Genomic DNA, 16210 nt, shown 5'->3' on the forward strand with positions numbered 1-16210 from the left:
TGGATGTCTTTTTAATTCAGCGGCAATTATACGGCTATTTTAACCTAGACTATGAAGACTACGCAGCGTATTTATATTAATAGATCACTTACATCGTGAATATCAGTAAAGTAAGGTTAAAATCAAAGTAGAAATTTATTTTAAAAAGAAAGATTAATTTTTCCTCAATTTTACAACTCAAAGACGTATCAGTCATCAATTAAATTACTATAGTTGTATTCTAATTTACAAAATAGAGCTATAAATTTTACTTAGAATATTTAGGTCTTTTTATCATTTATAGCTTTTCGTTCTTATAAATGTCAATCATTTCTAAAAATTCTCTTTCCCGTGTATTAGATTCCGTTCCAAGAATTTTTGCATCTTTATAATTGAATTTTTTTTTTTGATATCTTTGGTATCTGACAAATAACGGACACTATTATTATTATTAGACACCATTCCGACCTTCGCTTGATAATATGAAAGAGAAATTTGTTAATGTGTATTGAAATTTAATGAATGGTTTATGGGGGTATGCAAACCTTTTGACCTCTAGTATAAGTGTTAAATAAAACTAAAGTTCAATACGTAAAAGTTTATCACAGGTGTCTGTAGATATAAAAAAATCACTGTAAGGCTCTATTCTCTACATTAGGATAACAAAAGGAGAATAACCCACATGCTGAAATAAAAATTTTTTTGGTATAATAATAAACATAGCAAATTACAAGTCTTACCAAATGTAAATAATCCGATGAAAAGGAACGGTGGTAAACATCCCCAATGAAGTAAATACGGGAATACGATATTACCTATTAAAGTGCCTGCACGTCCTGACGTTAAATGAATGGATAGAGCTATAGTCCTGGAAAATGAATTTATGTATGAATATACATATAGTGTCTTCAAACGAGGAGTTTCTCATTTCGTACAATATTTTAATATTACCTCAAAGTAGTTGGGAATAACTCTAATGTTAAAGAAACTAATAAATTTTCTGCTACACTCCCAATCGATGTACCAGCTGCTGATAATACTGTAACTGTTGTCGAATCTCTAGCGAAGTAGATACAAAACATGAAAGCTGCCGTCAAAAAAGATAAAACAACTGTAATAAATATTTGAATTGAATTAGTTTGGTCTAACAGGTCAAATCAATACAGGGTGAGTCTTGAGGAATTTTACATACTTCTATTATATGTAGAACCCCTCAGGGATATTATCATGTCTCTACATAAAAGCTTCAACTCCTCTTCTTTATTAATTTGTGAAATTAAGTATGAATTTCATTTAGCTATAGTGTTTACACAGTTCTTTGGATTTTTGAAATTGTTTCGTTACTATCAAAAATAGAACACCCATAATGACGTATCACATAACGGGGTTTTTATTTAAACAAATTTTATAAATTTCGAGTATTTCAACTAAAATTATAACCTGTACCGAGTTACGTATAATACCAAGAAACATCAAACAACAACAAACAGTAACTAACAACAATAAAGATCAGCAATTTAATAATAATAACTGAAATTATGTGGTTAAGACGCATAAGTAAGAACTGGCCGAAATAAAATAATAGTACCAGAAATTTTTATTGCCGAATTGTTAATTGCCTTATTGAATTACGAAAACTCTGGGGATCGTTTCTAATAGTATTAAAGTATAATTCAATCAATTAATTGTTATCGGTCATTAATATTATCTGTGTAAACTATTTGTTCCAATCCCAAATATAGTAATCAACGGGATTGAAATCATGGTACCTTGACGGCCATGAAATAGTACCTTCACGTCTTATTCACCTGTAACCATAAAAATTATTTAGATGTTATCTCACTGCCAATTAAAAGTAGGGGAAGGCCCCTTCATACTGAAAATACATCCACTGGAAAACAAAATTCTCATTAGCAAGCAAATTCGACAGTATATTTTGTTCAAATAGACCTGTCTTCTTACAGGATCATTAAAAAATGTGAGGGAAGTATTAATTCATCATTTTTGACACCCATCTACACGTTAACAGAAAACCTCAAGGGGAAATGACATTCTCGAATAGCATTCTGTTCATACAGAATTACGGAAACAATTCATCCCGTATCTTTCAAATTGGGTTTCTTTTATAAATAATGTCGTGTATAATGTTGGTCGATTATTATTAATTCTTGTAGCCTACGGATTTGACCTCCAGGATGTAGTTGCTGACTCATGTGAATATGATATAGAATATGGTACAGAAAATGTCTAGTTCTTATTGAAGGGTTCATAGTAACAGCGTTAATAATGTTATCTTGAACCATTTTCTCACAAATGATTAAAAACTCACCTAAGCATTGGATGAAAGGAAATTCGACGATCACAAAATCTCCACTAATATTTTCTACCTGACGCTTTACCATTACCGTTACAGAACCCATAAACAAAAATTATGTCAGCATATTTTATGTTCGAAAAGTAACAAAAGCTGTGATGTCTACTTTAGAACTTATATAAGTATTCTGTTGTCTTGTTTTCTTTGTACAAGGCAATATCAAATGAGTTGTTTGGTTTCAATGTCATCAATTAATGTATTTGTGACTCTCGTTATTTTCCTTATTCTCTAATTTCTTATCCTGTCTTTTCTGGACTTGTCTGGTCTTCTTCGGAGGTCCATTTCATTCGTCATTAACAGTATTTATATTCCATTCATCATAGATATAGTTTTACTCTCCAGTATATTTCTCTCTTTGATAGCTAAATGGAGTATTCCGTTTTGTGTTCTTTTCATTATTAGTAGTAAATTATTTACCCTCAGTCCCTGAAGACGATGACATGGTTATCGAAACGCTTGTCAGACAATTTAATTGTGAGTGTTGGTGTAGTAGTAGTGTAAACAGTGTGTTCAGTATGAATATCTATTTATAGAAAATGTTTAAATTATTTGATACTAACATTTCTTCAACTCTTACATTTATGATGACTAATAGTTTTATCCCTTTGTTTATGCATAAATTAAATTACTATTATTATAAGTAAACAAATAATTTTTATTATTATATTTACTCACTGGTTAATCTCTTCAGTCCTAACAATCTTATGCAAATTCCAGTAAATGCAAACACGACAATTCGAGTTACTGACACTATAAATGTATTGACGTAAACTGATAGGTTATCCAGGTCCTGAAAAAATAACATCAGGGGCATAACATAGACCACATTTTTTTGCATGAATTTAACCACGTTTCGTTCCTCAATTATTGATAATATGAAAGAATATTGTTGTTATGATGATTTTATATATGATTAGAATAGATTCGATTCAAAACATCTTTCGTAATAAATTGAAAAACCCATAAATTGACATTTTGTAAATTCATTGTAACTAGGTGTGAAGTAGTGTCATATTTGAACAAAAACTGAAGTCAAAGTAGCAACAGTTATATAATATAAATGCTCAGATTTTAATGAATCTTATTAATTATTACCTACCTTCTTATTATTAATATCACCCTCTGTTGCTGGAACCATATGGAAAACTTTTTTATTAGTAGTTTTATAAAAAAAATTATTCTTGACAAAAAGTTCTGCATGGTCCAAAAGTTAAAATGCAACCATCAGATGTCAATTTTTTAAAGCAGTAAACGAGGTTTGTCAAAAAATTTGAATTTTGTGCAAGAGTAAAATATCTTTATTGTCCACAATTCAGAAAAATGCTTTGAAGCGAAGTTGTTTACTGATCATTCAGTATTAATTATTCTGGCTGGATACAATTTCTCCTACCTGTTAAAAATTTCTATTTATTACTGTTTTTCAACAACCTTGAAATTTATATACGTAATGATTGCATAATAATTATTTATTGTAGAAATTGAAAAATCCATACAAAGAACATTTATTCAACAGAAACAAACATAATTAAATTTTAATTCAATGTCCTACAGCTTCAACATATCCACCTTCTCTTTGTGAACATTTAATTGTTCTTTTGTCAAATTCTTGTATTACTTTCCGTATCATATTTAGAGTAATTTTTTGGCATTCTTTAGAAATAATCCTCTCCAAATGGTCTACATTATCAAATGGTCCTCGCTGAGAAACCTGCTGCTAATAATTGTAAGTATTGTGCGGCATTTCAGGAATGTTGAAAAAAAAGGTCCAACTTATTTATTTTTGTACACACCACACTATACGTTCGTTTTAAAAGAATATTGGTTCCGAGTTTTTATTACATAGTTTGGATTACTGTTAGACCACCGGCGACAATTTTGTGATAATATGGTTCTGTTTGAAGGAAATGTTGCCTCATCGGAAAATATTATTATTCTTGTAAAAAAAATTAATACGGAATGATTAGTATATAATCACAAAAATCACATAATGAATGGGTGTAATTGCATATTTGAATATTAATTAATTAATTGAAAATTAATTAATTAAAAAATTGATATCTTATGGTTGCATTTCAACTTACGTACCATGCAGAACTTTTCATCAAGAATAACTTTTTTTCATAAAACCACTAATAAAAACATTTTCCGTATGGTTCCAGCTTAAGTAGATAAGATAAAATTTCTTTACAATTTAATCATCTTTCGACAAAAGTTTTGCTTCCAATGTTGGTGATTGTTTTCGTCCGCATCAAACGAGTACCCAACATTGGAACGAAGTTGGAACCAACACTTGTGGTACAACTAAGCACACTTCTTGTTCTCTTGCGCGTTAATGCTACTTGTTTTATATTTGAAAGTTTATTTTAAAATAATTTATATCTGTTGTATGCTGTTCATCACTTTTGTGCGACGTTTTCATTTCTTTAGGTAAGTTTAAGTAAGGTACAGCCTTCGACTAATAGTCAACCAACGTTGGAAGGTGAATATTGGCGCAAATGTTGGACGCATCGTTTAGTACCGGCTTGAGTAAATTAAAGTACGGTGAAATCTTAACAATCAACTTTTATATTCTAACGATATTGCACAATATAATAACAATGAGCACTTAGTGTTGTCGTTTATCATAAAATATTATACAGGGAGATTTCACCCCGTATTTCGGAAATTAGCAATATTTGCATAAGGCATGTTGAGCAGAATCATCATATTTTGAGGTCTAGAATCTACAGTTCAGATATTGGACATTCTTAATGAATCACACTGTATAGAAAGAGGAAAAAGTGAATTAAAAATTAAAATTAAATGTCTAATTATAATTGGATTATATCTATATATGTAATAGGACTTTTCGGAAACTATAATCAGAATAACTCAGTCATGCTTTGAATGTACGGAAACTAACCTAGATGGCGTTCATTGTAGTTCTAGTCGGAGACCTGGTCGCCACTTCGTCTAAGACAAGGCCAAAACTTTTTCTATATGTTTTTTTATATATTTAAAGTGAAAAAATCAACTTCTGGCAAGGTTAGCGCGGTTGTAACAACATCCACTGTTTTTTGCATATTGCAAATTTTCTTATTAAAAAAAATGTATCTTCACAAATCTGGTTTTCGAGTATATTTTTGATTAGACAATTTTGAGTATAAAAAAAAATTGCCAGATGATTTGCTCGGTTACAATTATCTGTAAAATGGATCGACAGTTGCTAAGACAGATAGTACAATATTTTTATGACAAGTCTACCGACCCTGACGACCCTCCAGCTAAATTATTTTTACCCGAATATAAGGTTGACATACAGAATACATTCTTAGGTAGGGAAGTCTGATACTTCAAATTCACCTCAACACACAATGCAAATGATGAAAATGAACCTTGGAAACGAGTACGATTTCCGTGCGCCTGTATTTGACTATGCCATTTTGTAAGTCGAAAATGAAGAACAAAATTTTTTACAGTCAAAATTGTCTAAAAAAGATTTTCTTCGCGTGAGCATTATTTTAGTTTTATTTTATTATTACTATTTTTATCTCCGCCCCTGGACCCCGGACCCTGGTTTGCCCAAAAACCACAGGCCGCGAGGAACGGGTGAGTTTGGAAAGATTTTTCAGTCATTTTTTTATTCGGTTGATTTTGTCGTTAAAAATAGGATAAATGATGTAAAAATAATTGCTAGAGAACTTGAGGATAATTGTGAAATACAATAGTTTTTTTTTATTTTATAAATAATGGAAAACAACCGACAATTCTTTATGAAAAACATCGAATTATTCATGTATTTATCGAATGTTGAGTTATTTATATTCATTACAGAGTGATGAAAGTTATCAAAAATGGCTCATTTTGCTATAAAAATCTGTTTTTTCAATATAATTTTGGAGGATCAGAGTAAATAATATAAAAATTAGCCAAAAATTTTTTTTTCATTGAATTACAAGATTGCTATTGAATGTGAAGTGATGAAATATTCATTTGATACGAAGTATTGATCACCATCTGTTCAATAAAGCGAATTTTCAGCTAACGTTTGATTATAGCTTAAGTATCGATATCTCGAAAACGAAGCGACTTTTACGGACTCCATATACAGTATGTTTCTGAAGAAACCGGCCATAGGATTTCCCAGTTACCATTTAAACTTCATGTTAACTTCGTGTCGCCTACCTGCGGGGCCAGACCCTTCTCGCTCCGGGGAGGCGGTCGACCGCCAACCTTTACGAGTCAGTCTTTCTACTTGAATTTTTTATCTTCTTAATGCTATTTTATTAAACGCTATGAAATTACATTTATTTTGGTTTTTGAATTAAAAAAAATGGAACAACTTTAACAAATGACAGGTCTGATTAATAGCTTGAAACTGTTTTCTTTTTTGTAGCTCTCGGGCACCTAGCGTCCTAAAAATTTTGTTTTATTTAAAGTGTGAAACACTTTCTGGTCCTCTTAACCAAAAATTATGTTTAAAATTGTTATCTAAAAGCTTTGATTTGAAAAGTATTATTTATTTTAATGTTCTTCGTTTAGTGTTTAATAAAAATTTTGTCATAAAATACTATTAGTAAATTTGTTCATTTACAATACCGTAAAATAAAAAATACCACTTATCTCTCTGATCGAATATTAAAATAAATTGTTTTTATAAAATAAGAGAGTTCCAACTAGATAAAGCAAAAGAACATAAAAGATTAACAGAATGAAAATTCAATTATTTATTAGATAAATATAAATATATAAATTAGATTATTGCTCATGAATGATCAATGATTGGAAAAAAAATTCTTAAGTATTGCAATTGCATTGAAGCTTTTTTAATTGAAGAAAAATATATATGAAATTACCTGTATCATAATATTTTATTATAAATGCCTAACTTTACAAAATAGTCCACAAGGTATTTTCTTTAGGAATTAGCAGCTTTCGATCTATTTTACAGATACTTGCAACCAAGGAAATCATCTGGAAAATTTTTTTATACTCAAAATTATCTAATTAAAAATCTACTCAAAAGCCAGATTTGTGTAGATACATTTTTTTAAATAAAAAATTTGCAATTTGCAAAAAACAGTGGGCTAACCCTACCAGAAGTTGATTTTTCTACTTTAAATATATTGAAAAAGATATAGAAAAAGTTTCAGTCTTTTGAAAGTACCTTAGTCGAAGTGGCGACCAGCTCTTAGACTATTCAAAAACTAATTGAATTAATGGGGTCGTCGTTATAAGAAATGACCCTTTTACCATGGTAGGTCAGTATGACTAATTGTTCCATTTGTCTATGGTTTTTTGAATTTTGAAAATATTTATTCCCTTTAAATGGCTGTATATTATTACTTCTTATTAGCAGCGTAATTGATAGCTTACTATTTCTACTTATTAGTATCAAACTATTCAATAACTGTTGAATTATTGAACATGAAGAATATATTACGACTAAAATAAATATCTTAGAAGAATTAAAGTACACAAAAATTATAAAAATCAAAAGTATTCGTAGGCGATGCTTAAAATATGAAATTTCCACGGAAACCTGAATGCAACATTCGGAAACTACGATAAAAATCTGGTTCTGGGTTCGGATACAAAATCAGCTGATAGATTATTTACCTGACATTAAATCTTATTTTCCGAAAAGCCCTTATGTTAAAATGTCAATAATAATTTACATACAACATCACAGTTATCCACGGTTGTTTCTTCGTTAGGTGACATTTGTTCTAGCATGATACATAAATGAGTGCTACTTCCATTATGGATATTTTGGTAATCGCTTATGGACTGAAAAATTCCCGGAAGCCATAATTTCAAAGTGTTCACGCTGGAAATTTATAAATCATGATTTGATTCCTGATAATAGCAAATATTATTTTGTACTTGAAGATTAAACATTAACACTTATATGTCTATATCTTAAATACTTTTCCTTAGTGATTTATTATTTATTAGATCCGAAATCAGAGAAAAAGGTGACTGGAATATTATAACTGTATAACTGAGTTAGAATTTCTGGAACCATCGATATATGAATACTGAACACACTGTTCACACTACCACTACACCAACACTCACAATTACACTGTATGACATGAGTTTCTAAAATTAAATTATCGTCTTCAAAGTCTAAAGTAATTGTGTAACTGTGAGTGTTGGTGTAAGGTAGATGCAGATGCACATGTTAAGCAGAAACCTTGATACAAATTAGAAAAAAGTAAATATGTACATTGATATTTTATAGAAAGCGAACCATCATTCTTGAAGATATAATTTATGGACATGAACACGATTATTTGGTCTTTATTTTTTCATTATATTGTTTTTTTTACCAGCCCAGTCGTTAATATGCCCATCGGAGATGTCTAATATGCCCAGGGCATGTTCATGATATAAAGATTGATTTATTTGGTCAAAAACCTAAATCTATCGTTAATTGAATATATTTCAAAAATCAAATTTATGATGACAACAAACTAATAAACTAAACTAAATAATACTTCTGAAAAACTGAATATAAATTTTCATTCGTGCGTAAACACGCTCTGAAAAAATAAGTAAAATGTATCACAACAAAACAAAAAATATACCTATACACAATACGCATACTTCGTGAAAGTGTACCGAACACACCGACCACAATCGCATAAACTTTTTTAACATCTTCTTGGCAAGCTTTGCAGTACCATGATTCTTTGTGCCTATTTTTTTCTCCTAGATCTTTGACACGTTTTTTTCTATTTTGGTGACTTTTACTGGCGCTTTGGTAACTTTTACAACTCTTTCGGTAGAAAAAACTGCTTTCTTCAGAATAAGGGCTTTACTGTTTATAATTTTTTTTCTGATTGGTTTTGGGTTATCCTTAAAGGGTGTCTCCAACAGTTCGGTAAAACTAACGTCCAGGAAGCTTTCATCTTTATGACTACTTGTCTTCCTCTTATTGTTTTCTATTCCAAGTTGGAATTCTGAGATTTATCTTCATCTTATTTTCATCCGATGTTCTCTTATTGTTTTTGTGTTTTGTTTCATCTTTCGAAGAAAAGGTTACTGTTAAAGTTTCGCTGTATAAAGAAATATCTTCATCTGCCGATGAAGAACTATATGATGACGACCATTTTCGATTACTGTGACGCTTCGATTCAAATTGATGACAACCAGAAATCTGCGATATGTTTTTCTTCGGTTGACAACTGAAATGTCCAGGCCTCCTTTCCAAACTCTTGGTTTTCTTCTACTCCGCAATTTTTTTCGATATTATTGTAATCTTCTAGATTTCTTTCTGTTAAAACACTAGGCGCAAAAGCTACTTCTGCAATAGCATTTGGATTATACGGATAGATACCTGTTGAAGAGAAACCTGTTATTATATTTTGTGGGGTTACTGCTTTACCCCAAATGATAGAGAATAGTTCCCCAAACTTTTGTTTAGTTATAATTAGGTCTTTGTCTTTGTGACGAGTCTAATACAAAAAACGTGTTCATCCCAATGATGCTCGAATGATTTATATACAGCCTTGTTCATTGGCTGCAGCTCATGTGTCGTATTTTATTGGAAGCTTAAATTTGTGTTTTATCCATTCGTTGAATGTCTGAATGGTCATACTTGCTTTCTTCGTCATGGTGACCATAGTTCCCGATGGTGAGTTGTCACGCCACTCTTGTTTCTTTCTTTGACCTTTAAATAAAATTGCCGGGGGAATAATTATTCGTTGCCACAAGCAACGACAGTGAAATTTTCGGCGTGTTCTGGCGCCACTAAGTGGACCTTTTTAGCTAGAATCGTTTGCTGGTGATGTAGAGTTAACCTACATCCCTTTTCATCCATATTGTATATTCTCTCAGGTTTATCCATTAAGTCAAGTTCTAGAAAAACTGTTTTAAATTTTTTAAAATAATCAGAAACAATATATTTATTGAGCTTCTGTGCTCTAGCAGGGTTCATATTTTGAGCTCGTCTAGGAGAAATTTCTGGGTGTCTATTTAAGAATGCTTTCAACCAGTGACGGCCAGCAAGACGTTTTTCTTATGAGAACAGGTTACAAAGACCATTTCGTTCACAATAATTATATACAAATCTTCGTAACATTTTAGATGTATAATATTTTGATTAATATAACAATTAAGAGTCCTGCGAGGTATTTTATATTGTCTGCTACTAAGTCCAATTTAAGGTCATCTTCTGTCCACTGAGAACGAATTTTTTTTGTTTGATAAGGTGACATCTTCAAGACAAGCTGGTAGAGAAATAAACATTTAATTAATAAACGGAGATAACATGCCCATATTGGCTCTAATAGACAGTGGGCATATTAACAACATAGATAATTAATACTTTTTTCAATTATTTTGGGTTATTTTGAACATATTTTTATTTGAGTATATTACTAAAATAATGGCAAAAAGAACTATTTTATGATGTTGTACTTACAATGATTGTAAGCAAATTACATGTGAATCACTTATAACCTCTCGGCAGACTATTAGCAGACAAGCTAAACTATTCAGCATGGCAGCGGATGGGCATATTAACAGCATGGGCATATTCTTCACACCTAAGTTAGTGGTGGTGTGAACAGTGTGTTTAGTATTTAGTTTCATACTTTGACATATAGCTTAATTACCATGTATATGTGACATCCTAGATATCCTGTTAATACCGAGTTCTATCCTGAATGAATAATAATATTGAAGATAATTTATTTACCTTACTAACAATGAAAAAACGTTGAAACATGCTAGTAATAAATTCGTATTATGAGGTTGGCGCAGAAGATATTTTATTTCAATGAAAGTTTTTTTTAAGGCTCCTCCAACGTTTCCTACTACTTGTTTATTATCCACTTCTTCTATTAGTTCTTTTATCTAAAATGGAAAAGTGTCTTATTATCCGAGTGAATATAATCCTACCTGTAGATTATCACTAGAAATTTCACACTTTCAGTAAGAAAATTAATGAAGAATCTTGGGGAATATATTTTTTAAAGCAGTTTCTTTTTTTATAGAGTCCGTATAGAAAAACAAGTAACACAATGAGAATACTGTGAAGCTTGCTGTTGCACTTCAATTACCTAATATATAATTAAAGATGGTACAAACATTCAGTCATTTGTAAAAATATATTTGAATCACCAATCTTCAAGGTAATTACCCTACGGAATAAGAATTCGAAATTCATACAATGCCCCTTGGAGCTCAATTGGGAGGTGAACGCAATCAATGTAGCAAATGATGAACTCAAACATTCAGCTGCCTCAGGAGTAAAAGCCGTGGAAAAAGTGATACGTCTTGATGGAAGCAATAAACTGTCAAGCTCAAAAACAGATGCACGGAAACAGATAAATATCCACCGAAAACTAATGGTGGTATACCATGGGAACTAGCAGAGTACGATAAGAAGATAAGCAGAGTGAGAAGGTCGGACTTTCGATCTTTCTGTAACATCAGCACCCTGCTTTAACAAACAACCAAATACAAAACGATTGCCTGATCTCAATCATGCCATCTAAAAGATATGATGGAACCTTCACGTAAAGGTGAAGGAGGAAACACTCCTCTACTCACTCCACAATTTACAGGTAGTGTATAGAAAGAAACATGCAAAGTAATTTCAGATTCATATCATCTCCATAGAGAACATTAGAAAGTGGCCGATAATGTGAAAATAACCTATTCATAGCTAGAACCCCCATACACTTATAATGGAATTCTGAACATTTGATACATCACTTAGTGCATATAAATGATAACATCTTAGTAATGGCATGGCGTCAAATATTACTAATCTGAAGATGAGCGAAAATAATCTCCGAAAACATTTGTACACATGAACCATAATTTTTTGCCTCGAAAACGATCAAAAATATTCCGAAAAATCATATTGAAGACATATATCTAAAGGTTAGCTTACATATAGTCCCACAGAAAGAGGTACATTTCACCTGCGCTTTGTTGAAAATCTCAGACGCGTTTGGAGATTGAAGATGAGAATTGTTAATGGAACTAAAATTCGTTACTTCTGATGGTGCTATCAATAAAAACCCTACAAAATCAGATTAGCAATGAAACCACCAAAAGAGATATCCCACAATTCGGTATAACATCTTCAATACTGTTGAGCCGAGTAGTAGATGAGCTAATAAGAAAATTTAGATACACACTTAATGTAGCAACGGTTGACTCATACATTCAACTACCCCAGAAGTCAAAGATGTGGCTGAAGTAACATGCCATGATGAAAGCAGCAAATTCCATAACTCTTCGACGGACTAAGATCCAACGAAAATTGGTTATGGTACACCACGTTGATGGTATTTCAAATCAGGAAGTCAAACGTGGGGAACATATCATGAACAGTAGACTTCTATGGCACATCAAAGCTACATCATTCATAATAATGAGCTGAAGCAGACAAAAGTTGCGGATGTAGCCTCTACGTACTGCGATTAATGTACACTGTTATTGTAAGACCAATACAAAAGTACAGTATAGAATCTTCAAAAACATTCCTTAATTTCTTTCCCAAAAAACAGAAAGGTGTAACACATTTCAACTTCTTGGTACGGTATAAGAATTTTCTTAGAAACGTCGTGAAATGTTGACTACATGAATATTTCATTAGGATAAAGAATAATTACAAGTCACACATGTTTCAATCAGTCGAAAATGGTGGAACTTCAATGACTATTACATTATTTTCATCTAAAAATTCAATTGTCTCCTGTGCATTGTGTGATACTGCTTTAATTGAGTCAAGAGCTGCATGTGAACATTTTGTAGTGTCTCATTTTGTTTAACCCTCCACCTGCAACGTGTTGTAGAAGTAAAATTTTTGCAACGTCGGTCTGAGAGGCCGATATCTAAAAAAGTCAAATAATATTGTCAGTTGTTATTTTTTTGCGGTAATATATTCTATTATACTTTTGTGGCACAAAATAACCATATGTAATCATACATACCATAGAACAGCATTATATTTGATAATGGGCATGCATAAAACAAAATAATATTTTTCAGTTAAAAAACTTCTAGGGGAATTAATTTAATGTACAAACTAAACAGAAAAAATGTTTTATTCATATAAGTACATTTATACTAACATTCATAATTGGAACTACTCTAGTTCCAGTTCCCCTGTATAACAGTCATGACAAATTCCATTGATGTGTTCCAAGCAAAGGAACCGGTTACATTTTAGGCATTTGTACCTGGTTTTTCTATTTTTCTTGGACGAACATATCAGACATCGGCCATAAATTTGATTTTGGTTTGCAAACATTTTCAGCTTCTTTTCCACATATTTAATGAAGGCGCAGTCGAATTGTACGTGGAAGTCTCTTATTTGTAGATCTTCTTGAAATATGATCCTGAACAAGCTCATATCCTAACTGCTCTAAAAATTTTCGGCGTCGAATTGATGTTAGGTTGTTGCTCTTGAATACTATGCATGAATTAATACCTGCCACATTCAAAAGTTCATAAATAACAACAAGTGGCCATCTATGAGTTGCTCGTGCACAGTTGTAAGCTTGTGTTGTGTCGTGTGTCGGCAACAACTTTCCTTGTTTCACATAATCGACAAACTAGTGCAAGATTCGTATTGTCAACAGCAAAAGGTCCTTGTGGTTGTTTTCCCAAGTATACTTCCAATTTGATTACATAAAATAATTTAGCATCAACTAAAGCATAAATTTTTATACCGTACCAAAATGGCTTGCTTGGTATGTATACCTTGAATGCACAACGACTTCTAAATGAAGCTAAGATTTCATCTATAGTTAGATAAGCTGAAGGATTATAATTCTTGGGTAAATTTGATACAAACTCGTCAAAAATTTCACGAAATGCAGCAAATTTGTCAAAACTTTGTATTTCTGTTCTTGTGTTTTTTTTTGTCAAAACAGATGTGGACCAAGAGAAACTGAAATCTTCTTTGGCACATTGTTAATCTGAATATTTTTATCGCCATCCCATTGCCTCTGAATAAATCTTCAATATTTTGACGGCCACTTTTGTTAGCACCAGAAATGTAGAGTAGACCAATAAAGGCTTTCAGTTCTCTTGGATAGGTGGTGTTATGAGTCCTTAAGTCCTTAGTGTCATATGATTTAGATCAGATGTACTCATTCGTGTAAGAAACTATTTTTTCTAATATAGTGCTTTTTTTCCAATTTAATTTCGCCCTTTGGTAAATGAGGCACTATGTTCATTTGTTCAGCGTGTCTTCACATTTGTTTTGTAGACAATATGTTTTCGCCACTTTGAGCCATCTTTAGAAACAAAATACGGAATTCTGTACTATTTCCGACATCTTCATTATCGATGTCTTGCTCTGAATAGGTATTTTCAAGTTACTGCTCTGTTTCATTGTCAGAGAAACTCTCATCGCCATCTAAGGGGACTGTTTCATCATCTTCTTCCATCAACATTTCATCTACAAATTTCTGGTGCCATGCATGGGCTTCCTCGTATATCATATTCGCAAATCGAAAAATACTACTAATTATAACTTATTCAGAATTTATAAATTTTTTGATCTTACCTAAAAATCGTGCACAAACTGTAACCTTGGTGTGAAAGACCTAAAAGGGTGATTCGCCGAAAAACTAACTGGGTAAATAAGTGCTAACGTTAAGAAATCTATGTGTAGACTGAAGCTTGAGGAATACCTAGACGGGCAAGTTGATACACGCATGCGCCTTTGTTAACTTAAAAATAAATTTACCAATAGGGAAATCACCTGACAGAGAAAACTTGACAGTTGAGCAGGGTGAAGAGACTAGAGTGTATTTGCCTTAGGTTATCTGAAAATACTAAATAAAGTGATGTGGTGAAAATTCCTAACTCTAGGAAAGGAGGGATACAATCTATATTTTAGATCACCGTACATGTGCGAACCCCGTAAATTCAATCTATCCATCTATCATGAATTCGATAATTAGAAGAATGAGTGAATTATTTTATTGAATACATTTACTGAAACACCTTCGTTTAATATGTCAAGCTGCACTCACCGGAAAATCTTCCTTTCTTTTACCTGTATTAACACAGTACATAGTTTCCATTATTCTTAGAGCTTCGCTGTTTCGTCCTGTAGACATAAGATACTTAGGACTCTCTGGTATAAAAATATATACAATTCCGCTGAATATAGTCGATATTGAACATAACACCAGAAACATGTTCCAAGAATGGAGATCTGTAATATAAGTAAGCGCTACTGAGAAAATTTGTGATAAGTGAAAAATATTATGTATCCGAATTTTAAAAACGCGTATTAAAATGAGCATATTACGACACAAGATTGTCTTGAGTTTATTTTTTCAAAAGCTCACGATTAACAGATAAATGATTCTGCCACATTGGAAATAACTCTATTAAAACTTGTAGGATTGGGTACCAGTTTTAGAATTAATAGTACTTTTCAACGTTTCGTGATATTTATCACACATAAAACGAAAGAGCAGCTCAATCGGTTTCACGTAAAAGCCAATAAGAGTTCAATGTGAGCATCATTTCTCACACCTATCAAGACGATATATGTTATGCTTAGTTCAGAGAGTCAGCTTTTAGTGGAGACATATATATATCATCATTTATGAGGCCCCAACTCTACAAGTCACACACGGTGTCAAATAGAGTGACAATACATGTAATAAAAAACAGCTAGCTTACAAATGTCTAGTTTACTTTCTATTGATTAAAGAAAGATCCATAGCTCCGAGTCACATGTGTCGCAATAGTTTTAGAACAAAATTTAGGAGTTTTAAAATAGGTTATAATAACAACAAAATTTAGGATTTTTGAAATAGGTTATAATACCAAAATGACTTTCTAAACAAACGTTGATCACGACTTCTTAAGAGTTAAATCAAGTAT

General features: G+C 31.8%; 1 protein-coding gene across 4 annotated transcripts in view; it reads right to left on the reverse strand.

Moving 5' to 3' along the window:
- Nucleotides 1-562: 562 nt before the first annotated feature.
- LOC130445931 (synaptic vesicle glycoprotein 2B-like) overlaps nt 563-16210 on the reverse strand; it is a 38004-nt gene continuing 22356 nt past the window's right edge. For 2 of the 4 annotated variants that reach the window (XM_056781838.1, XM_056781840.1), the window contains exons 5-11: nt 15346-15530; nt 11040-11197; nt 8015-8162; nt 3029-3143; nt 931-1090; nt 720-847; nt 563-664 (exon numbers count right to left, since the gene is read on the reverse strand). In XM_056781838.1, the coding sequence (XP_056637816.1) occupies nt 609-664; nt 720-847; nt 931-1090; nt 3029-3143; nt 8015-8162; nt 11040-11197; nt 15346-15530 (950 nt within the window). In that variant the 3' untranslated portion in view covers nt 563-608. The remainder of the gene's footprint in view (nt 665-719; nt 848-930; nt 1091-3028; nt 3144-8014; nt 8163-11039; nt 11198-15345; nt 15531-16210) is intronic. The other 2 variants (XM_056781839.1, XM_056781841.1) reach the window with 2 other exon arrangements.

The sequence above is a fragment of the Diorhabda sublineata genome, chromosome 6, assembly GCF_026230105.1.
Source record: "Diorhabda sublineata isolate icDioSubl1.1 chromosome 6, icDioSubl1.1, whole genome shotgun sequence".
Classification (NCBI taxonomy): domain Eukaryota; kingdom Metazoa; phylum Arthropoda; class Insecta; order Coleoptera; family Chrysomelidae; genus Diorhabda; species Diorhabda sublineata.